The 24,334-nt window shown below is 36.7% G+C and overlaps 2 protein-coding genes across 2 annotated transcripts in view; one reads left to right on the top strand and one right to left on the bottom strand.

Annotated features, from left to right (window-relative positions):
* Positions 1–24,334, top strand: part of LOC129222660 (uncharacterized) — a 516,294-nt gene that overhangs the window by 36,246 nt on the left and 455,714 nt on the right. The gene's annotated exons all lie outside the window — the stretch shown is intronic.
* Positions 10,566–18,496, bottom strand: LOC129223259 (protein artichoke-like). Its single transcript, XM_054857824.1, is given in 3 exon segments — positions 10,566–11,928; positions 11,930–12,125; positions 17,976–18,496. Coding segments are annotated over 3 exon segments (1,767 nt in total). The 3' UTR covers positions 10,566–10,878.

Here is a 24,334-nt window from a genome sequence, read left to right as displayed (position 1 = left end):
CCAACTTCTCTAGTAGGAAGGGGAGTTTTCCTGCAGGAAAGCGGTTTGGCTATTTTCCTAAAATTTTCAACTTGGTAGCCCTGGTTCCTGATCGATATCTTTCCAACAAAAATATTTTGTTCGCCAACCTTTCGGTGGTACAGGCAGGGTTATGCCCAGAAATTTTGGGGCCCGTCACAAATGACGGGCCCCCTCCATATTGTTCACCCCTATATTTCACCCTAGTTCTAAAAATATTGGGCCCCCTTCAGGCTCGGGCTTGGGCCAACAGGTGTCCCCCCCCCCCCTTGTGTACCGGCAGACAGAAATCAACCGACAGACACATATTTCCCCGAATCCTAACGAATCCAGATTTAATATTTTTATTTCAATATTTATACAGTTATTTAATCGATTTTATATGTTTTCTTGTTTGATATTTTCATTGGACATTATCTCTTTCTTTCACGTTCTTAACACTAACGGGGAGGTTGGCTAAAATTGCAATAATTGTGCAAGTACGGTGCCTAATTTTAAAAATGTCTTTGAAAAACGATTCACTGAATTGAAACCTTGAATAAAACGAATTGTGTTTCTTTGCTCCAGTCATATCTTGCTTAGGGTTTTTTTTTTTTTTTTTTTGCTTTTTACACATTTTACTGTTTATGGCTTTGTTTTCATTTTTGCGAACATATCTTTTTTGCAATAAGTTTGAACCTTTGGCCAGCAGTTCACCCGTCATAGAAACAAAGTCAGTCAAATCGGACCCAATCTCCCTTACAGCCAGAAGCGTATTAAGATATCGACGGGCCTAAGGCCAAATAATTTTTGGGGGCCTCTGTATTCAAAGTTGACAGTTTTAGCAATTGGATAAAATAATTTCAGCTATTGATTAAAGCAATTTTTGCCATTTGGAGACTCCTAAATAGAGAGAGCTCTAGGCCACGGCCAGGGCCAAAACCAGAAAATAATTTCGGGGAGGTTTTAAAAACTTTCACGCGGAGCTTTGCGCTATTTGTGCTAATGTTCAAGTCGTCGGGTTACCTATTATGAAAGTGTTTCATGCAATTAATATACATATGAAAGACATTTGGGTTTTGGAACAATACTTCTTGAAAAATTTTAAATATAAATGAACATTTAAATAAGAAACCAAACATTTCGGGGAGGGGGGTTGAACCCTAAGACCCCCCCCCTGTATACGGCCCTGGTCACGGCCTATTCACTATTCAATAATCAAGCCCGGCTTATAGCGTGCAACCAGAGGGACAATTGGCAAGTAGGGGTTAGCTTTCCAATAACTCTAGCTCTCAAACGATATTTACAGTCCTTGTTTTTCATACACTTCAGAACTTATCATCCCCCCCTCTCCAGGGCCCGATTAAGATACCGGGGGCCTTGTGGGCAAATCTTACTAAATTAGCCATTGGCTAAAACAATCATTTGGGGGCCCTCAAAAAGCGAGGGCCCTGGGCCAGGGACTAGTTGGTCTATTCAGTAATCAGTCCCTGCCCCTCTCACGATATTGTGTCACGGGAGTAACTTCCTTGCTATAACTACGCATGTGGACCTCTCCTCTCTGTTATGGCTGCTCTAACATGAAAAAATTCCTTTGAATTTCAGTGATCTTTTTATATCAGGCAAATAATATTTTTTTTTTTTTTTTTTGAATTGAGCAATTCTTCATCGCTTCTAAATACCAATTATTGGCAAAATCTCACCAATGACACAAAGCCGATATAAAATTCTGCATATATTACTTTGTTTCCAGCATATTATAGCTGTTGTCTTATTATTAGTTTGTTTGTTCTATCGGATACAATTCCTCACCAATTGGTGTTCAAAACAATCATTATGAAAATATCGAGCAGCATCAGGTGAATACACTTAGGACAGTAGTCAAAGGTTGAACGATTTCTCCAAGCATACAATGGAATTAGATAATTACCAGTTTATCAGAAAAAAAAGCTACCAACAACCAGATAATTGACCATTACCGCTTCTTGAGAGACATCGAGTAGTCCTTCGAACGTTTTATTATTCCCTTCACGGGCGCAAGGGTGCGAATTTGCTCGTGATTAGTATTCTCAGCTCTACCTGCACCCTTTGTGGAAGTTCGAGCAATTAAATGGACACTTAGATAGATTAGATAACTTTTATTATATGGTAGCATCTTTCTTTGCTTGATTACTTTTTCTGATGACGGCAGGCCACTTTCTCTCGCACTTTCTTCTTTGATATCAACAGAGTCTAATTACCCTACAGCAGTGGTTCCCAATTTTTTTTGGAGCTATCGCCTCCTCTAGAGCAATGGTTCCCACCTTTTTCACGTCGTGACCCTGTTTTTTGGTCAATTAACAGCTCAGGACCCCCATATATATATCTCCTGCCCATATATAGTACTAGTGGTACCCGCACGGCTTTGTCCGTAATAGAAAAATTAAAAGGTCTTTTGGTTCGCCTGTATATTTACAAATAATGTATGGTGAATTTTCTCGCCAATTGGCTTGTACCCATGTTACGGTTCCTCGTTATGGTAATTCCGTATCTTGCCAAGTGGCTTGTGCCCATGTTACGGTTCCACGTTATGATAATTTTGTAATTTACTCGTCCATCTTATGATAGTTTTGTTCTTAAAATTGGAATAGAAAAGAACCACATCGAATTTTCGAAAAATCGCTTCGAGGTGCACACCCCCATGCTACAAACTAACTTTACGCCAAATTTCATGAAAATCGGCAGAACGGTCTAGGCGCTATGCGCGTCACAGAGATCCAGACATCCTCCGGATATCCAGACAGAGAGACTTTCAGCATTATTATTAGTACAGATTATAGGGTAGATCGAAACACTGCCTCTTCTTAAAAATGAATTATAACTGGAGAACCAACAGTCATAATATATTTTGATGCTACTCCATAGCAAATATTTTCACCAGTTTTTGAGCATTAGTCGAGTTTCGGTCCAGCATGCAGAAAGAATAATCTGTTTTCTACTAAGTTAAGTAAATTTTGTGTGGAACGTTTTGAAGTTTATTGTGAATAACTAATACTTAGTTTAAAAAAAACAAATGCATAAAAATTAGCAGAATTTTATCCTTTTTTGAGAATTGTATTTGTATGAACTGAAATGTTATTAAATGTTTTTGCACGTGAAAAATAAATACAAACTTGGCGACGGGGCAAGTTAACGCGTTGAACGTCGGAGCACCTTTACGATCGTTCTACCTGTATCATACTTAAACGTGCCCCTGACATTTTTTTCGCTCCAAACTGTCTCAAACATTGTTAGTATTTTCCGGCTATTTAGTTTTGAAAATTACCATTTAATTTTTAATTAAGTTACACATTCGTATCTTATAGCTTAAAATCATATAGTGCTTCATGCCCCTTCAGCTTTAACTTTATACACTATTCAGCCTGTAATAAATTTGCTTTATTTTAGCGATGGTGAGATGTACATTATGTACGAAACATTAACAGAACTACGTTGTCAAAACAAACGCGTAAACGTGCCCCGTATCCGGGGCAAGTTTATGCGACCGACTTGGACTCAAAAATAATCGTTTAACGGTTAAAAACATAAAATGAGCAACAACTGAATATACCAATTTTGACTCCATTAACTGCTTCATAAAACCGCAATGTCTAAAATTTCCTAAGTTAAAACATAAAATTTTGAAAATTCATTAAAAACAATCCGAGTGAACCTGCCCCGGTCTACCCTACATTTTTTGGGATGCTCAAGCATCGCAGGAATTTTAGGCGTTGGTGCTATTGATTGTGGATGATTTAATTTTTTAAAAAGTGTTTTTTTAACCTTTTTTTCCCCTCTCCCATAACTTTCATAATGCTGTTTGAAACATTTTTTTGGGTGATGTTACTGTACATCGTAAAGAAAGATTGACGATACGGAACGGAGAATGTCCTTATATCTGTACTGTGTAAGTAAAAATAAATCAGAAATATTGAAAAAAAAACCTTAAAGACCTGTCAGATTGCAGTTTGTGTATTTCAATTGTGGATTATCACCTATGGGAAACGAAACTGTTCGCACAACAAATTGGATTAATAGCTACTGAAACTTTACAAGAGTGCAACGTAGATATCTTTCAGACTATCATTAACTTAAATTTTAGCCAACTTGCGTTTTATAACTCGTACTGCTGAAAGATCGTTCCCAACAGTGAAATGTTGAAAAAATATTTAAGAGACAGTACGTCTAAAAAAGCGTTTAAACGGGATGTTATAAAGCATAATGGAAATATATCTGCACGCAACAAAAGAGAAAAGAATAAATTTAAAAACAACGGAAATAATTTTGTAAAACAAAAAATGAGAATAAATTATGTAACTTTTCCAAAATGTAGTATGTGTGAAATTTTTATTTCGATACATTCGCAGCTTTATTTCTTTTATCTTGCTACTGTATTATCAGTAATGGACGCGTTTTATCAATTTTCCAACGAAGATTTCACAAATTTTGTTCTTGCTCTAGCTTTGTTACTCAAAAATGATATTCATTTTTGTAACTTTTATAATTGAATTAAAAAAAATATCTTAGACAGTTTCAAACAAAATTTAACTACAAAGTTTTTTTAAAAAAATCACCGAGTAGCAATTTTAAGATTTGATTCGTTTACTGCGCGAACGACATGCAACCCCCCCCCCCCTCTCCTTAAGTTCTGGGTGCGTCAGTGCAGTTATCTCTAATATAAAAGTTCGCAATGGATTCATTCTGCGTCAAATAGAAGATACAGAGAACTGACTCGCTACATATCAATATTACACTGAATTAATACAGTGAAATTCCGTTACAACGAACTTCAAGGGACCGCAAATTCTGTTCGTTGTAACGAAAATTTCGTTGTAATGGAATTCACATAATGTAATGTCAGTTAAATCAGGACTGAAAATGTATTTCGTTGAAACGGAAATTTCGTTGTATTGGTATTCGTTGTAATGGAATTTCACTGTATTTACTCCGATGAATTGACGCGGAACCCCCTTCATATCATTTAGTCAGGCGATCACAATCAAATCGATTCCGATGAAAAACTTTTGAAATCCAAATCACTTCCCTCCCACCCACCAGCTGATGACCCTGTGTGCATTTGTATTACGAATCGAAGTCACATCTACCCCTCTGATAGAGAATGATAATAAAAAAAACTCTCTCTGGGGGGTGGTCGGAGGACGGGAAGAGGCAGCAAACATTCGGATATCTCTTCCGCGTCGTCCCCATCATTCATCCGCGAAGGGTTCTCCGCCCCCTGCGTCAACTTTTGGCCGTTTGGGCGTTTCCTGACAATTCGATCAATTTTTATCCTGACACGTGCACACCTTCCCCCGCTTTCATCTAACTTCAACCACTATTCAAATGTCTCCCGGCATTCTTCCACGAAGATAATTTCTTATTAACAATTGTGGGCGAAAGTTTTTGTTCTTCAATTGAAAAGGAACTTCTAACTAGAAGTTCATAAATTATGTAATTTTAATCATTAGGAGTATCAGTAAGGGAGCGGATGTAGTCACGGGGTTTTAGGCGAAGTTTTGAGTAGGAATTTTCTTAGATTTGATTTTAAAAAGAAAAACAGAAATCTATCACATTTCCCTTTTAGACAAAACTAGCTTGCTTCCAGATGATCTTTGGGATTTGGACAAAGCGATCTCACCACCCGGCAATGATTAATACATTTTTTAGACAACAAAAAGAACAATATTTAAAAAAAATATTATAAATTAATTAGAAAACGTAAGGGGTGCGGCAGAAATAATTCCCACATTTCAAAGTGAACGAAAAAGCAAGAAGAAAGACTGATTGAAAAAAATCATTTACACTTTTTAAACACTAATGCTTGCCATTCACGGTCAGGGGCGCGCACAAGGGGGGGGGACACCTGTTAGCCCGGGCTCGAGCCTGAAGGGGAGCCCTCGTTTTCAAAACGAGGGGTGAAACCTATGTAGGACGTAAGGGTAAACAATATTGAGAGGAGCCTGTAAAAGTCACTTGCGACGGGACCCAAAATATCTATGCACGCCCCTGTTCACGGTACATAGTTTGAATCACTTTATTTTTGAACTGACATCTTCCAAAAGCCAAGCTTCGTATTCTCCACAGTGATGGGGCTCTTCTGAAATTCCGCGTTACTTTTCCCACCAATTCTCGTGGTTTTGCAGCGATTTCTAAACGGATAATAGCTTTCAGATATTGTTATTATTTCGCCGGACGTCGAAAAAACTCGAGCTTTCAAGTACCCCCCCAGAGAAAGAAATCGCAAGGAACAAGATCAGGATAGCGCACTGACCATGGAATGTCATCTCCTAAAGAGCATCTGTAACCAGCAGAAATTACTGTAAATGATCTGTCCTCCTCTTCAAAAAAATATAGGCCGGAATCAGCAACAGCGTCCCATAGATTAGGGGTTCTCAAACTTTTAGACATTGCGACCCTCGTTTCAGACTAAGTATTTTGGCGACCCCCCAATTTTTTTAACTCTGTCTAAAACGTAAAAAATAACTAAAAACTGCACAAATGATGAAGTTTTGCCCTTAGAAACACAAGTAACGAGTAAAATAAACATGAATTTTCGTCTCTTGAATTATAATAAGAGACAGTACTAGTAGACCTTACTTGTAGAAGTTTTATCACAGTTATTGGCCCTGAACTCCTTCAAGTTCTATCATTGCACGCAGTACGAAAAACACAGCAATAAATTAATTTTTTTCAAACTTTTTTTTCCATGTCTCGCAACCCCCCGTGGGTCGCGACCCACCGTTTGAGAACACCTGACATAGATCCATAGAGTATCAAGTCGACTGTGGATAGGTCGTTCATTGACCTGTCGAGGACCTTTGAGACACAGTACCGGAAATGTTGTTTGTCGAGGCAGTCTGAGAAACATGGGGCGCCCCATGGGAGGTCACTGTGAACTTCAAAAAATTTCTGATTCGGAATAATTTGGAGCTCTATTCGGCAAAATTATCATCATTCGGCGAAATTTGGAGTTTTATTCTGCAAAATTATCATCTTTCTGCGAAATGTAGAATTTCTCCAGGTAAAATTTGGAGTTCCATTCGGCACAAATTGAGAATATTTGCCTTCCCAAAAATTTAAGTTCGGGGCTCCCCTATTGACCAAATGAAAGTATGTTTCGTCACTTGACATTACTGGGGCAATATAACAGGCATACAGTAATGCAAGTCAAAATTTCATGGCATCAATTAGAATGGTTAGCTACCCGCTTCTCAAAGCCGCAACAGTGACTAACGCAACATTATTATCGCCAGAGAAACTGTGGTAGCAAGTGTGGGAGTTATTCCCGCCGCAGCCTGTATTTTATGTATTCGACTATGGTTATATTTTACAGGGTGTTTATTCTGGAGTAGCCTTCAATGTCCTTGACCAGACCCAGATCTGCGTACCCGTAGACCCCGTAGTGCGGGGAGGGGCACGTCATTAAGGGGCCCAACGAACCAAGAAATTGAAGAAAAAAAACTTTTACTGAGACTTTTATTGACGTTGCAAATATACACTGCTGGTCACTGGGGAGAGGCCCAACAGATTTTGTTGCAGGGGGGCCCCACAATTTACAAATCCGGGCCCGTCCCTGACTTTTCCAGATATCTTCCTTCCAGAATTATGTGCAATTTCTGAAGTTTGGATTTAGATTATTGAAATTTTTCTGGCCGCCAATGGAGAGTAGAAGCAAATTCATTAGTCGCCAGTTTTGTTTTATAAACCAAAAAAAGTAACTAAAAAAATTGTAATTTGAATTGTTACTAAAACACAGTAATTATCAGTTAAAATAAAGGTTAATACAACTAATTAGTGAATCCAACGTTATTCGATAACACAGGTGGCGTTGGTGTAAATGGCGACAGGATTTCAAATGACTCTAGGAGTTCAGTCGCCGCTTTATATTATTTAGTCACTTCGTGGAACTAGAGTTTTAGTCGCCACTTTTTATTGTTTAATCACCTCGTGGCGAGTGGAAACCGCTGATTTTGATCTTTCCAAAAAATATTAATTGTTGACAGGATCCTATCCATTAAAATATTTTTTTTTGTTCACTAAGTAAAAAGTTCTTTGTTTTTAATTAAATACCCGTAACTAAACAGCGTACAAATGTTATATTAAGAGAAATTTCGACTAATATGACACATTTTACTGAACTAAAAACCTTTGTGTGTGGAATTTGCGAAGTTAATTACACAAAAAGGGGTACATGAGTTGAAGAACGTTGATAACCCTTTGGTTAGAGTCATAGATATGAGAAACCATGTCTATTCTTAGAGTACAATGAAGGTGTAAAATATTTAGCTATATTAAACTAAATAGCAATAACTATCTCTTTTGATGCTAAGTCAATCAATTATTGCTACCTAGTATCTCTTCAGGATTTGAAGCTACATTATAAAAAGCTCGTACTTTTGATTTAAAAAAAAAAAAAACATAAGGAAAAAAAAAAAAAAAAGAAAACTAAAATTTCTATATAATGTTCTGCGTGTCTTATAGTTTTCAGAGGTCCCTAGACTTTCCCTAATGAGCCTAATGGCAAATCAGAGTCTGTATCTGATCCTGACTGAGCTGCAATACTACCGATTGGTCGGCGAAACTTCAGTGTTCCCCCATCAAAAGAAATACAAAAAACACTGCCTATGTGATATCAATGGGTCATAGACAGTCCGATAAACTATAATATCGGATAAGAAGGAGATGTTAAGAGGAAGTTTAGTGACTATTACAATTTCACACATTTCGAGTGCAACAATCACGTATACAAAAAAAAAAGAAAAATTATTTTAAATTATCTAATGTCATTATCAAATGCAAGTTAAGTTGGAATTATACAATTATATGCAGTTAAATGTACATAAAAAAAGATTTGTCATAATTTAAGAACATTTCTTATCGTAATTTTTGCTGTTTTGGTTGGCGATTGTTCCCCCCCCCCCCCTCCTCCGTCCTTCACTTTTTTTTTTCTTTTTTTTTCTTTTCTTTTTTTTTTTCTTTTTCTTTTTGCGAATTATAATGATGATCAGCAAATTGAAAAGTAGTAGAGAGGCTAAGCCCCGGGATTAGATCAGACTGAGATATACGTGAATAAAAATTTCCATTTATTCATTGAGAGTGAATAACTTCAACCAAGTTCATACATTATTTTAGTCATTTGGAGCATCAATGGAGTTTTCTCCTTGAATTTCATGTGATTCTTAGTTCATGAATCTTTGCACCATTTCCAGAGGACATTCGATTTTAGAAACAATCGACTTAATGAAACGTAATTTAGCTTTCTGACAGATTAAAATTTTCAGAACCTCATTTATTTTAATGGAAAAATTCAGCCCTTTTTAAGTTGGTCAAATTTTTGTTTACAAAATTTGTTTTCCATGAAACGCTCAATACTAAGCATGAATTAACTTGATCAAAATATTTTTTTAAAAAAAAGTCATAAAATCATTTCAACTTTTGAAATACATAAGTAACTTTTATTTTATTTAAATAAAATTGCACTTTAGCAAAAATATATACAGCATTGTTCTTCTTAAAGAGATGGAAAACTCTTGGAAAGGACATAAGTATGGAGGATTATTAAAAGTTCCTTTTTCTTTCACTCGTTTGAAGGGAAAAGCAATTAGTATCACATCAAGCAACAACAATGAAACCATCTTTTCAACATTAATTATTACAAATGCAACTGTTGAATATAATTACACTAAAGTTCTTAAAATCAGGACCCAGATTCTGATGACTTCACAAATTCAACAAGTATGTATGTTATCAAAAATACTCAAACGTAGTATCGATAAAAAGTAAAACAAAAAGGGTCTTGTAGAAAGATCGTGATAAAAAATAACTAAAGTTCGGACAGTTCCTTTTTTGCTTATTTGTTGATAATTAAAAACCATCCAGCACTTTTAACATTTAAAAGGAACTGTAGGGGTGAAATTTGAATACATTAAAACATGAATAGATGAATGATGAAAGCTTTATTTTGGTATTCCTGCTCAAAATAATTAATTAATTTACAAAAAATAAAAACTACTAGTAATGTAGAGAATTAAAATATATAATGCAGGGGATGAAAAAGAATATTTTAATAATATTAAAAATATGATGAAATGTAATCCGCAGATTAAAAATGCATTGAGAAGAATTGAAGGGTTTGCAACAACAAAGACTTAATTCCATTTTTTGGCCGTTTGGTTCAACAAGGAGTTATCTCCGGTTGATATTTCTAAAGTTATTCGCTAGAATGAGTTAGCTGCTTCATTCGCTTGAGGCAACAGAGAGTTAACTCCAGGAGATTTCCCAACAATAAAAAAATGGAGTTAACTCTTTGTTGCGGCAAACCCTTCAATTCTTATAAATTAGTTTCAGCAGTTTATGTTCAATGTTTTTCTCGTATTTGAATCAATGATAAACAGAGCATAATGGTAACACATGCATGTTCTAAAATTTGATTCACTAAACGGAAAATAGCCCCAAGGAACTAAAAAACTTTTGAATGAATCAAGTAATGAAAAAATAAATAAAAACAACACAAATGTCACAGAAGTCTGGTTCCTTTTTCTCGGCTATAAGGTATGAGATGATGATCTAATATTTTTACTTTAAGGTCTAAACAATTAGACTTAAAAACTCTGAAAAATATTTATAGAGAAGGCAAGAAACGAAACTACACTAAAAGCGATCAGGGCAGTGAGAATATCTTCCAAACCATGAAAAAGTTTAAAATTTTTGAACTTCCAACTTTTTAACCTTCCTTGCATTCCCCAGAATCTTCGCCGCTTTTGCAAAGGGACTTGAAGAAAGATGTGGTTTCATGCCATCAGTTGGAGCATTCCACAATCGATTATCAATCATGCCATGTAAACTCATGCTCATTCTTTTCATTCAGCGCATAATGCTCGACGAGCGGAATTCTTCAATGTTTTCGTCAACTTTGTCTGAAGACGAAATAAACGTCGGCTTGTCATCGCGGTAATGGACCCCACCAGATGGCGCTAGGGCTGGATTTTCGTACATGCCCTTCCATCCTCTTTCCTCTTCACCCGTGTAGTAATGTGCAATGTGGCGGCGGTAGATGATGATAATGATTAGAATGATACAAACGATGATGACAATGATTGACACAGCAACGATCATGCCTATCTGAGACGTGTAGGCCAAAAATTGTCTCTCATACACACCCCCACTGCACCACACGTCATCTGGAGAGACCCTAGTGAGGAGGTGTCCATTCATCTCTGGAGGAAACCGACAAGTCAGACACTCGTCGGTTGAGCAATTTTGTTCAACTATTTGAGAAGCATTCAACCATTGGATGAACGGTTCGATAAAGCAATCAGAACAATCGAAAGGGTTGCCGTGAAGGCGGAGCACCTTCAGCGACGTGATGTTGTCCAACCCTTGCAAAAATTCCACGCTCAGCAGTGGCATGGCGTTGAAACTCAAATCCAGGTCTTCAAGTTGTTCCAAATGCGACAGTGAAGAAGGGTGGGGACTCACAATGCTGTTCCCTGACAAGTTGAGGCGTTTAATCTGGTAGTTGTGCGAGAAGGTGTCTGGAGATAAATAACTCACCATCAGGTTACTAGCTTCGAGAATTTTAAGAGACTCTAAAGGAGACACAATTGATGAGAAGGCTTGATTTCCCAAATCGTTGAAACTGATGTTCAAGACTTCAAGCGCGTGGGACAATGGCTGGAATGTATCTCTGAGAACATAATCTAACCTATTACGAGACAAATCTAGAAACGTCACTGATGAATTAATGAAAGCATGGTCTGATAGCACTGATATAATGTTCCTAGACAGTCCAAGAATGCTTAACTTGTGGTCGTGGAATGTTCCATCAGTTATGCTCTTCAGTAAATTCCCATCCAAATGTAGAATCGAAAGTTTGGACAAATGGCGGAATTCTGCCGGTGCTAGAGACGCGATACAAATTGTCTTTGAGGTCTAGTTCTTCCAACAGAGGCAGCTGTTGGTAAATGATGGGGTGTAAGTGTGAAAGGCGACAGTTGGCGAGTTTCAAGACCTTCAGTGCTTTCACGTCTTGGAGGTTTTCGTACTCAATGTTCCTCAAGGCATTGCCACTCAAATCCAGTTCCTCGAGATGTGACAGCAAATAAAATAACCTAAGAGAAACAGAGAAAAAATAAATAAACCATTCTGAATTTTATGAAATATAATCAGTCGCTGTTTAATATTTTATAATATTGAAATCACAAAAATATACTCGTATTAAAAAAAATTGTAGATGACCTATAAATTCTTTATATACAATGTGTATGTAACCTGAAAACGTATAGTTTTTTTTTTTCAAGGAAACTTGATTTTTCTGTCTTATTTATTATTTTTTCAGTATTCTTTTCCAATCAAAAAACGCCAAAAGAAAAAAAAAGTGAAAGTATGAGGTAACAATAATTATTTTTTGCGTTGAAAAACCAATTGTTGTACTATTTGAAACACATTAAAAAAATGCTGCATATTTGCCCAGGCCCAGATCTATAGATTCCCCCCCCGCCCCCGCTACAAGATTTGTAGGGCCCGTCCCCAGATTCCAGCAGCGTAAATTTGCAATGTTGACAATGCTTAGTGCTAGATTTTTCTTCTTATATATATATATTATATTAGGGTGGTCCTTATTTTCGAAGTTGCAAGTATTTTACGCGACGCCCCCTCAATTTCTTCCATTATACAAATAAATGATCCTTGCAAAATTTTAAGTCAATCCATGAATATTAACACGTGCCCCTAGGGCCCCCTTCTTTGAGTTTCGAAGAAAAAATTGCGGATTTTCTCATTTTTATGTAAAAATATTCTAAACGTTTTATATTTAAAGTAATTTTGAACCTCAATAGGTGCTGCTACTTCCAGACCAACCATTCTCTCACTTTCATTCTGTAAAATGTAACATGTTACAGAGGGTACATGTACACCAATGACATTGGGTCAGCAATACCGCTATTCTGCGCTCGTTTCAAACCAAGCGGCAGAGGCACGTTTATTCCCACCAAAATGTACACAAGGGTTTCTACAGGCCATTAATGAATGGCTAAGGCCATTAATAAATGATCTTTGACAACAACAACAAATTGCCCCCTCCAGGATTTGGAGGTGTTGATTTACAAAATTCCCTGTGTATGTAATAGGTGTGGCAAATAGGACGCCTTTCATCACTGTTAGACAAATGTCATATTAGGAATAAATATGTTGTTCATTTATTTACAGCCTATGTAGATGCAGTAAATTTAAATCCAAATGACCTAGTGATCAATCGTACATTCCTTAAGAGAGCAAGAGAAAATCTTCGAGAGGTAAAATTAAATTTCATGAATTTAAATTTAGATTTTGCAGTTATTCACTAGGATACAAAGCTACATCCAGATGTAACTAAAAAAAGAACGCCGTCAGGATTACCGTGATAGCTTCAGGTCCTAATATTGAACAGCTACTCGGAATTCCTTTGATATTTCTTCAGTTGTATATGATATCTTAGATGATAGCTCTTTATTGCTAACTGCTCTAGCTGTAGTGTTTGATACAACTACTTGCAATACCAAACGTATAAATTGCGCATGCAATTTTTTGAGCAAAAAACTGAATGGTGATATATTACATTTGGATTGCCAACATCTTGTACTTGAAATCGTACTGCAGAGTGTGTCATTAGAGAAGTTCTTGCCTTTCTTAGTTCTAGATCAGATATTCAATTATTTAAGCGCTTCAAAATTTTGTGGAAAGATCTCCATCATTCAGAACTTATAACATTCCAATCAAGTACACATACCACCTAAATTCTAAAAGACGAAATTGATGACATATTATTGTTCGTAAAAAAGTGGAATTGAGAAAGATTACAGAGAATTCTCATAACTTGTAATAATATTTCCTGGTGAATTTCCTCCTACAGGGATATGTTTTCGGCTACCTGGAGCTTATCCCTGAGCCACATGGGTGGCGAAAGGAATTTTTGTTTGAAAATTTTCATATTTAGGAAACAATTTAAATTGACCTTACATGAAAAGAAAGCCCTTTAATGCTGTTTTACAAAGCTGTTTTGCAATTAAATGTTGTATGACGATGTGGTTTTTTGCAGCAACCCAATCGAGGCTCCTTTGAATAATATAATACGTCTGAAAAACTAACAGCGTACAATATGACGACAAACATGCAGCAGATGCAGTGATTGGAAAATTCATAAATCACTTCTGGTATTTAGGGGATAAACTAGTAGCTTTTTCCTTATTGGATGAAGGAATTAACTTTGAAGATGGGAAAAGAATAGTCCAAAAAATGCTTGTCATACGGAAGACGTGTCTGATGACTGTTTAACAAATTTCAGATAACAGTAGATGATTTGGAATACTTTCTTAGTAAAGATCTTCCTCTTTGTAGAATCAATTACGAGTCAATAAAACTGTTTGGGAATAAGTTACAAATACTAAACATTTTTTTCCTATTTGATCCTGATTCACGGCAAAATGAAGGAAGCTATTTAAAGGGAAGAGAAATCGTTAAAATACTGAATATTGTGAATGATACAACTGAAAGAGGAGTACAATTAATCGAAGAATTTCACAACTAATTTACCAAATATGAGTCACAAAATCAATTTAGTATTTTACAGACCGTCTAAGACTATTGGGGGAAAAAAAATACGCACTATCGAGATACATTGAGAAAAGCGTACGATTAAGGAAAGTTTCTAAAGCATTATTTCATTCTTTGTCAACGTAAAATCTTTATATGATATAAAGTAATTAAAAAGATTAATTTTAGTGCTACCTCACTGTAAAAATATTTTGCAAACCTAGGAGAAACGATGTACTGGGTCTGAAGTAAAAACTCGAAGATTTGTGGGAAAATTATCAAAAGTGTTAAAGTTCAACGGCCTAGGGGCATGTGTTATTATTGACCGATCGAGTTCAAATTTTGCACACGTTACTTTTTATTATAGTGTCACAAAACTAGGGGGGCGTCGCTTGTTGAATTCCAAAAAAAAAAAAGAAAAAAATTCCCCATATAAATAAGGACCACCCTAATATACATATATATATATATATATATATCATGTATAATATATATATATATTTCATGGGCCGTTCGGCACTGACGTTGCCCCGCCAGTGATGCGGGGTCTGCGGGTACGCAGATCCCTGACGCAATATCCGTTTTTTTTTTTTTTTTTCATAGAAATGGTTTTACCGTTAAAAAGGAGCCACGTTTTATCAATGGTGAAATATTGTAAAAAATATTTAGAACGTAACGCTGCAGAAAAAAAGAAAAGAAATCAATAAATTTTATATGTCTCCCATTGATCATTTATTTTGTTTCGGTAAGAGACCCACCCCCTTGTAGTTCTTAGCCATTTTGAAGAAAAAAAAATTAACACAAGGTGTGATTCCAAATAAATATCCAGTTATTTTCTCCAGAAATGAGTATATAAAGGGCCATTATTACTCTTAATTTTTTAAAAATTAATTTCTGAAGAAATTTGCCTTTAATCGAATTATCTGCGGCGAAATAATCTACTACGTATAAGAAAACTCAGATTTTGAGATAATGATTTGTAGATTATAGCTAGAAAATACAGTAATATTCTTGAAAAAATGTTTTGAAGAGCAATTAAGGTAGGGAGAAGAAAATAGATGCAAGGTAATGTTTAGGTAACATTATAAAGAGAGCATTCCTCAAAAATACTAATTTTATTGTGGAAAAAAAAAATGAGAGTGTCATTTAATTTTTTTAAAAATACTTTAAGAGGAATAAAAGTTGTACAAAACAAAGCTTACGACTTTCGTAATAGGGGGGGGGGGAGATTCCCTTAAAAAAAATAAATGAAAATAAAAATTATACTAATAACCTACTATAGTTCACTCGTGGAGAATTGATAGAGGAAGTAAACAAAAAGGGTTGTTGTTTGGCGCCAACATATGCCACTGTAATGAATTGCTCATTGAATTGGCGGTTCTTATCAGGAATATTTTGCTTATCTGTTTGGCGCTGTTTTCACCGTTATATCACCAATTATACATTTTTCACACCAGAGTCCCCCGTACTTACCACTATTTGTGGCTTAATCAGTTGGATGGAACCCTGAAGACAGCTCTTGATTTTTTGATCCAGACCAGAAACCGAGCATTCCCTGGTCCAGCACCCTCCAGAGGTACGTTCACTTGGACTACGAGCATATTTAGCGTCCCAGAGTCACCATTAATGAAGACGGTGGATCTTCAATGAGTGGGGATCGAGCCCGGGATCCTCCGGTCTCAAGTCCGACGCCTTACCAATCAGGCCACCACGGCCCTCACCAATCATGCAACGGTATCGCGAAGGGTCACATTGCTTTGCTTACCTCCACTATCAGTTCTCTCTGAATTCACTATAACTTTGAGATGGTAGGCTTGATATTTTGAGTTTCATATTTCACGTAATCAGTGATGTCTTTCATACTTGAACGGAGTGTGTGAAATATAAATCGCTCCATACATTGTCTGCTAGTTGTAAGCAATATATACAATGCCTGTTAGTCATTCTATAGAATGCAAGATTTACGCGGTAGATGTCATTACTGTGTGTCAAGGAGACATGCAATTGCAACAGGCAATAGTTCATAACAAAACCAAACGGTAACAATCATTTACATTTTACGAGATAAATTTGGATTCTTTCAAAGTTCGTTGGTTCAAAAAATATGTGTCTCGCTGTTTCCTACTTAATGAGGGAACAGTGAGACAAAATTGAATTTTGTTTTTGTTTTTATTTATTATTTTTTTCTGTTAGTGTGAATTAGTAGTTTATTTTAGATCTAGGTTTAAAAAAACTATTGTATCATTTCAAAAAAAAATTATTTCTGTGTTTTTTAAAAATAAAAAATGTAAATGAATTTAAGTGTCTCACTGTACCCACTCTTCCTTTAGGGAGCAAATAAAATTATTGGCTTAAGAAAAGCTGAAGCAAAGATCCCCAGTCATATGGTTCAACTACGATGCATGGGAGGCACATTTTACGTGAACCTGGTGAAATAAATACAACTTCTTCCAATACTCCACTTTAAAATGTATCATGTGACTTGGGATCCTTGCTTCAAGAATTGAAGGCTTCACTCTCTCTACCTTCTACCCCTCCTCAATGGTCCTACCCAACCAAACAGACAGTGGCGGATTTTTAGGTTTGGAGATCCGTCGCAATGAATTTTTAGTGGTCCCTTAGAGAAGAACAGGACAAACACGAATTTAGAATTTTTTTTCAATGAGGGGGCGGTTGAATTTGTAACTTACTACTACGAATCTGATGTGCACATTGAGGGGGGGATCAAATATTTTTTTTTATCAAAAATGATTTAAATTTAGAGATTTTTTTCAAGGAGGTTTTTGAACCTATTTCTTTCCTTTTCCGTGGAAAGAAGTACTGAAAAATTGCTTTTATAACTTCAATTTCATACTAATTTCGCGGGAATCGAAGGACGTCTAAAATTGGGCTCTTTCGGATCTCAGGTTGGAAACATTACCGGAGGAAATCCACTGATTTCATTCCTCTCCCTCACACTACCTGAGCGTCAATCGCGTCAATAAGACTTCAACTTTGCAAAATGTTCAGAAGGGAAGGCCTGCAACTTCTCTTTCTAACATCACCAGAGATCGTCTGGAAATTTCCTTGCTGGAACTTCAATTCCGAAAAGTTTCTGGGAGGGAGATTCGAGCCTCATTTCTCACCTTAACGCCATCAAGGATGGCCTACAATTGCGTTTTAGGACTTTAATTAGGAAAAATTGCATGCGCAGGGCCCTCAAGGGAGGGGCGATCGCTCCCATCCATCCCTTGTATCCGTCCTTGGAACAAGGTTATGTAAAAGATTTTTCATGAGCCTTTTCCGATTTCCCTTCAAGGCCTCTCACAATTGCGACAAGGTAAATCCGCCACTGCAAACAGACACCAGGACAGAGTAAGTGCAATGTAAATTTTCCAAATTGTAAATTATACCTGGGAACCAATGTCTGGAGCTTGTTCCTCGCCAAGGACAACTTCCGAAGACTGATCAGATGACGGAAAGGGGCAGAGGGCGAAGCGAAAATCAAATTGTCGCTCAGGTACAGCTCCTGGAGGTTCTTGAGGCCCACGAAATCCGACTCGCTCAAGAAAGTGATGGCGTTGTGGCTGAGGTCCAGCACCCTCATCCGCCTGCCGGGCCAGAACGTCCTGTCCCCGATGGCGGGGACGTTGGAACGCGTGATCCTCACCACCTCGAGGTTCGTCTGCTTGAGGAAGATCCTGCCGATGGTGATGTTGTTGGGGGGTCCTCCAGGGGGCGCTGTGACCACCAATTCGTGGGTGTTGGTGTCCATTTCGGACACGGGGATGAGCGAGAGGGCGCCGCCCGAGCAGTGGACGGTCTTCTTGCCGAGCTTCAGGGCGCAGGTGCAGGCTTTGGGGCAGCGGGACTCAGCCAAAGGGTAGTAGAGCCACAGGAGAAGGCCGAACAGCAGGTACTGCTTCGTATCCATCCCTGAAAGATGCGAATTATATTTCTTTTTCAGAGAGTGAATATTATTGGTTCCGTTACAATGAATCACGTGACTATTATCATGCTAAAGCTTGACCACGAAGAGATGGAGGGTGAACTGGAAGCGAAAACGGCTACTTCATTTAGTTTAGCAACAGGTAGAATCAGCAAGAACGCGCAAGCAGTCAAGTCTCGCGTTTTCCCTGATCCTACCTATTGTGACGGTTTCATCTCTCACTTAAAGACAACAAGAGAATGCATAGAATCTAAGAGACGTTTAATTCATTTAATATTTACAGCTATTTTACACATTATTTTATGTTACTAAGATATTTAGAACTTCGAGAGCCCATCGTCTGTGGCACTCAGCTTTTCGCTCAGTAATGTCTCTCCTCTTTAACCTACTTAATTTTCCTTATATACGGGACCCCTTCGGTGGGGGAGCCTGTTATTGTTTACGAAAAACTTGCGGTGGGATTTTCCCTGCTATCTGGGATTTGGAATCTTGATGACAGTGGCCTGAAGAAAGTTCGCTATAGTGTCACAAACACATCATCTTACACCAAACGGAAAACGTTTATGAGCACAACAAATGTCCAGCTTCGGGTAGATTTCAGCTATTCCGAAAACAACATTTGCGGGCTTTTTCGCAGATAAGGGATGGCTGTGGCACGTATTCACGTAATTTTAGACTTATAAAGCTTCCATTCTGATGATAGATATAACACAAGCGTAATGTGCTTTTCTCACGATGAGTGTGGTCTGGGAAAGAATTTCCAGATCGACCCCACACATTGAATGGAAATAGCAAACAACTGGAGGAATTGCATCGGTATACTATTACAAAATGAAGTTGCCCGTTTCCCCTTCGAGTTCACGCGCCATCTTCCCGTGGTTAAGCTTTACCTAACTGGCTATCTGTTAGTAGCAAAAAGAGTAGGTTTGAGAAACATAGAGCCTATAGTTGGGGAAAATCTAACCTGGCAGCGTAGTAATGCTGTGATTAGGATTTGCGTAGCCTTCGCAATGCTGCCAGGCTAGGTTTTCCCCAACTATAGTATCGCTCTCATTTACGATTCAATTGGTTCCAAATTTTGCACAATCATCACATGATTCATAAAAAAAGAAAATAAATAATTCCATGTGAAAGTTAAGTTAAAGTTATGTTTGTCAGCAGTTTAATTAAAGGTGATTTGGTCGTAAATTAGGAACACCGATCCCCAATAAAGGCAACTCTAGTAAAAAGCTAAAAAGTACTTATCAAACTAATAAAATTAAAAAAGCTTTATTTTCAATAGAAAAATATATAGGCATTCTAGAACAATTAACAACCTGTTTTAACTTGTAAACTAGAGTTAACCTTAAAGGAACAAAATTTACTATAAAATAAGGTCAGGCAATTTCGACTCTTTCGTCATTACTGTTGCTATATTTGGCCTCTTGATAGCAAGCTGCTTGTTGGTAACGCTTTATGAACAGTTAGGCTTTTTGATGACGATAAAATCCCGATTAAGAGAGTTTTTGCTACCCTGCATGGAAAAAAGGAGAGTTGGCCTTATTGACCATCTTAGCATCAACCCCAACTCAAATAAATTATCTGAAATGTTGTTAAAACAAAAAGACGTGGTCTCGGTTGAAATAAGCGCAATATGTTGGCGCCAATATTACGTGCTTTATTTTCGCACATATTCGATTGTCATATCTTTATGAACTGCAATTGTTCAAACTGATGAGTAGACAACTCAAAACTTGATGAAAACTTCAGTACGCATCAATACTGCTCATCGGAATGTTCCGCACATTATCATTAAAAAATGTCAAAACCAATGCTCCAATAAATTGACATAGTCAAGACAACTCCTTAGAAATGGATTTGGGATGAAACCTGTTCGTGATTAAATATACCGCTCACCTGTCCGAAAGCTTTTGCGAATCGCATGTTACATCAGTGGAGAGATATACTTACTATCGATTTTACATTATCGAAATAAATCGATAACACAAAAGAAGAAAGCTATCAAACTCGTAGAAATACCTGCGTACGATATGACAAACTAGTAAAACTTACAAGTAGCGATCAAAGCTAAGGGTTATAACATTGATGACGATGTTTTCAAAACATCGATGATTTTGTAAAAATATAAATATTTTTATCATCGATGCGTAGGAATGGAATCGGTATTTCGTGGAGACGTTTTTACCAGGCCTGCGGAGTCGGAATCGGACTGATTTTGGAGAAAAAAGTCGGAGTCGGGCAATTTCCCTCAAAGTCCGCAACTCTACCAGTGCTTGCGGAGTCGGAATTGGACTGATTTTGGGGTAAAGGAGTCAGAATCGTAGTCGGACTGATTTTGGGGTAAAGGAGTCGGAATCGGAGTTGGACTGACTTTGGGGTAAAGAGTCGGAATCAGCCCATTTCCCTCAAAGTCCGCTACCATACCAGTGCTTGCGGAGAAGGACTGATTTTGGGGTAAAGGAGTCGGAATCGCTGTTGAAGATTTCAAAATTTCTGGAATCGGAATAGAATTGATTTTTGGAGAAAAGAGTCGGAGTCGGTCAATTTCCCTCAAAGTAACGCAACTCTACCAGTGCTTGCGGAGTCGGAGTCGGACTAATTTTGGATTAAAGGAGTCGGAATCCAAGTCGAAGATTCTAAAATTTTCGGAATCGGAGTCGATCATTTTCTTTCCGACTAAGCAGCCCTCGTTTTTATATTGCCCTTGCTTTATTTATTGACAAAAGAGTATTATAACCAAAAGAGTAAGAAGAACTGAAAAATAATATTTTTAAGAACTTAGTACTTGGAAAATGACCTTGAAGCATTAATCATTTTAGCCGACAAGGGCTGCGGAGTCGGAGGGAAAAATGACCGACTCCGATGCCGAGAACTGTAAAACCTTTGACTCTGACTCACAACACTGGCAGAGTTGAGCAGGAGTGCCCATCCCCCCAAGTTCGATGACGCAAATTCCTCCTCCCCCGCCCCTCCAAAATTTTCTCAACCCTCCTTCCTTTTTGTATTGTTATTTTTAGCTTTCTTTTTTCATTTTATTTATATTTTAAAAATATTTTTTTATAATTCGTTTATTTTTAATAATTATTAATATTTTATTAGAAAACTTCTGTGCCATGTCAATGATAACCATACGCAAACTAAATAAATAAATGAATTAAAATATACACAGAATAAAATAAATAGTTTAAATTAAAAACAACATATAAATTTAAAAAACTAAATTTAAAAAATTAAAAAATCCCCCCCCCCCCAAAAAAAAAAATATGACGCAACTTGTGCCATAATTCCCCCTTGTGGAGTTGAGGACTTTGAGGAAAAATGACAGACTCCGACTCTGAGAGTTTTAAACCTTCGACTTCCGACTCCAACTCCTTTTCTCAAAATGAGTCCGACTCCGACTCCGCAAAGCTGTTGCCGACAACATTTCCCAAATAGTCTTTCATAGATGTTTAGCGTCAAGACCTAGAAGTTGATCAGAAAGTAAGCAAGATTAAGAAATAGTATCTGTTACCTCCAATAACGGAATGATTTATATACTTCAAAATGATTCATCTTTGGAATATGTTTTGCATTTTAAAGATATATATGCGTTAGGCAGTTGTTCATTTTATTAAATTTGGGTTCTATTATTCAATTTGAAAACAATAGATTTCTAAACATTTATATAGATTTCAAATAAAATAGTCTTCAGTGCCTTGGACAAAATTGACAAAAACAGCCAAGATTTTGACAGTTTTGTTCAAAATTAACCGTAGTTTTGTCCAAGTACTACGTTCGAAACGTAGTTTTATGCACAAAAATCGATGTTTTTAAAAACATCGGTGCTTTTTAATCGTTGTACTTCAACCATCAAAGTTTTGTCTTTAAGCATTAATATTATAAAATTAATGGTACCCGCACGGTTTTGCCCGTAGTAGAAAATTAAAAGGTCTTTGGTTAGCCTGTATATTTACAAATAATGGATGATGAATTTCTCGTCAATTTGCTATGTTCATTTGCTCCCTCATGTTAGGGTTCAACTTTATGATAATTTGGTAAATTACTCGTCCACGTTATGATAATTTGCTCGATAAAATGTTCTTAAAATTGGAATAGAAAAAGAACAAAATCGATTTTTCGAAAAATTGCTTCGAGGTGATCACCCCATTCTATGAACTAATTCTGTGCTAAATTTAATGAAAATCGGCCGAAGGGTCTAGGCGCTATGCGCGTAACAGACATCCAGACATCCAGAGACACATACTTTCAGCTTTATTATTAGTAAAGATAAAATATCACATTTCTTATTGGATTGGTTTGACGCCATAATTGATGTAAAAATTCGAATGTACTATGTAGAACATATTTTAGGTGACACACGTTTTAAAAAAAATTCAAACCTCAACGAACTAACTTCTACCTTCAAATCTAATGAAAACCTAAAAGAACGAGCTAATGTGTGCATCACATGACTTCCTTTCACTCCAATTTAATGTCATTTCCCCATTACTGGCAATTTTAATGTGATTCAATAGTTTACTCTCTAAATATCACCAACAGTGGCCAAATTAAAACCAGATTTTTTAAAAAAATCTCCAAATTTGTCGCCAAGTTGGTGACAAAACTTGGCGACCAAAAGACTGGCTATATATCGCCAGGTGTCCGCCAAATTATAACACCACTTAAGTTTACATCGAAATGAACAATGATTTCCTCCACAAAAGGGGCAAAAGACTCCTAAAGAAACACCCGAATGCAACCAAAAGAGGAGGTGCACAACTAGACCCCACTAGGAGTCTACGTACCAAATTTCAACTTTCTAGGACATTCTGTTCTTAAGTTATGCGACATACATACGCACATCCGCACATACATACATACATACGTACATACAGACGTCACGAGAAAATTCGTTGTAATTAACTCTGGAATCGTCATTATGGATATTTCGCGTGTCTATACGTTCTTAGGCACTTATCTACGTGTGGTCGAGTCGAAAAAGAAAAAAAAACAATATTCTTTCGGGGCTGAGTAAAATGGAAATTAAGGTCGATTTTTGAGGGAAATTTTTTTCGCGAATACAATACTTCCTTTTTTGTAAAAGGAAGTAAAAATAGGAGATAATTTTGAAATTTATTTCTGAGTTCTTACACACAGTGTGGTTTTTATTTATTTATTTTTTCCAATTAGTTAATCTCAAATAATGCAAAATGAAAAGGTGGTGTAAGTTTGTAAATTGGTTTTCGTTACAAATATCATGCTGTTGCAAGGAAGAAAACATTCCCTTTACCAAAAACCTTTTGACCTTTACGTCCTTCCGTAAAGCTACGCTCCAGGGCGTAAATCTAAAATTATAATTTCAACCTTGTTTCGAAGTTAGAAGAAGGCCTTCTTCAGTGCAAGAAAATAAAATTCTTAACCAATGGTTGTAACGGGCAGCTAATGCCCAGTGCTCAACGACAGAGCGGCTGACGAGCAAACCGTCGAATGATAAATTTTGAGGAAGACAGATTGATGTTTTGATGAAGATTGATCATCGAATTAGTTACGTTTTAATTTATCAATTATTTCACTTAGGCTTTTTCATTTAGAGTAATTCACTTATATTTATTCATTCCTTCACTTATTTTCTTATTCATTCATTCTTTTACTCATTTAGCTTCCTTCATGTATTAATTAATTAACTTATTTTATGTTTTCGTTTATTGTTTCATTATCTTTTCATTTATTCATTCAGCCTTTTGTATTATTATTTTTTGTATTATTATTTATTATATTAAAAATATTTTTTGTAATCGAATAAAAAATATTTCATTAGAAAAATATTTTATTTTCACTTTGCCC

This window comes from Uloborus diversus, chromosome 5, assembly GCF_026930045.1.
Source record: "Uloborus diversus isolate 005 chromosome 5, Udiv.v.3.1, whole genome shotgun sequence".
Classification (NCBI taxonomy): Eukaryota; Metazoa; Arthropoda; class Arachnida; order Araneae; family Uloboridae; genus Uloborus; species Uloborus diversus.
This window is presented reverse-complemented; position numbering and strand designations above follow the sequence as displayed.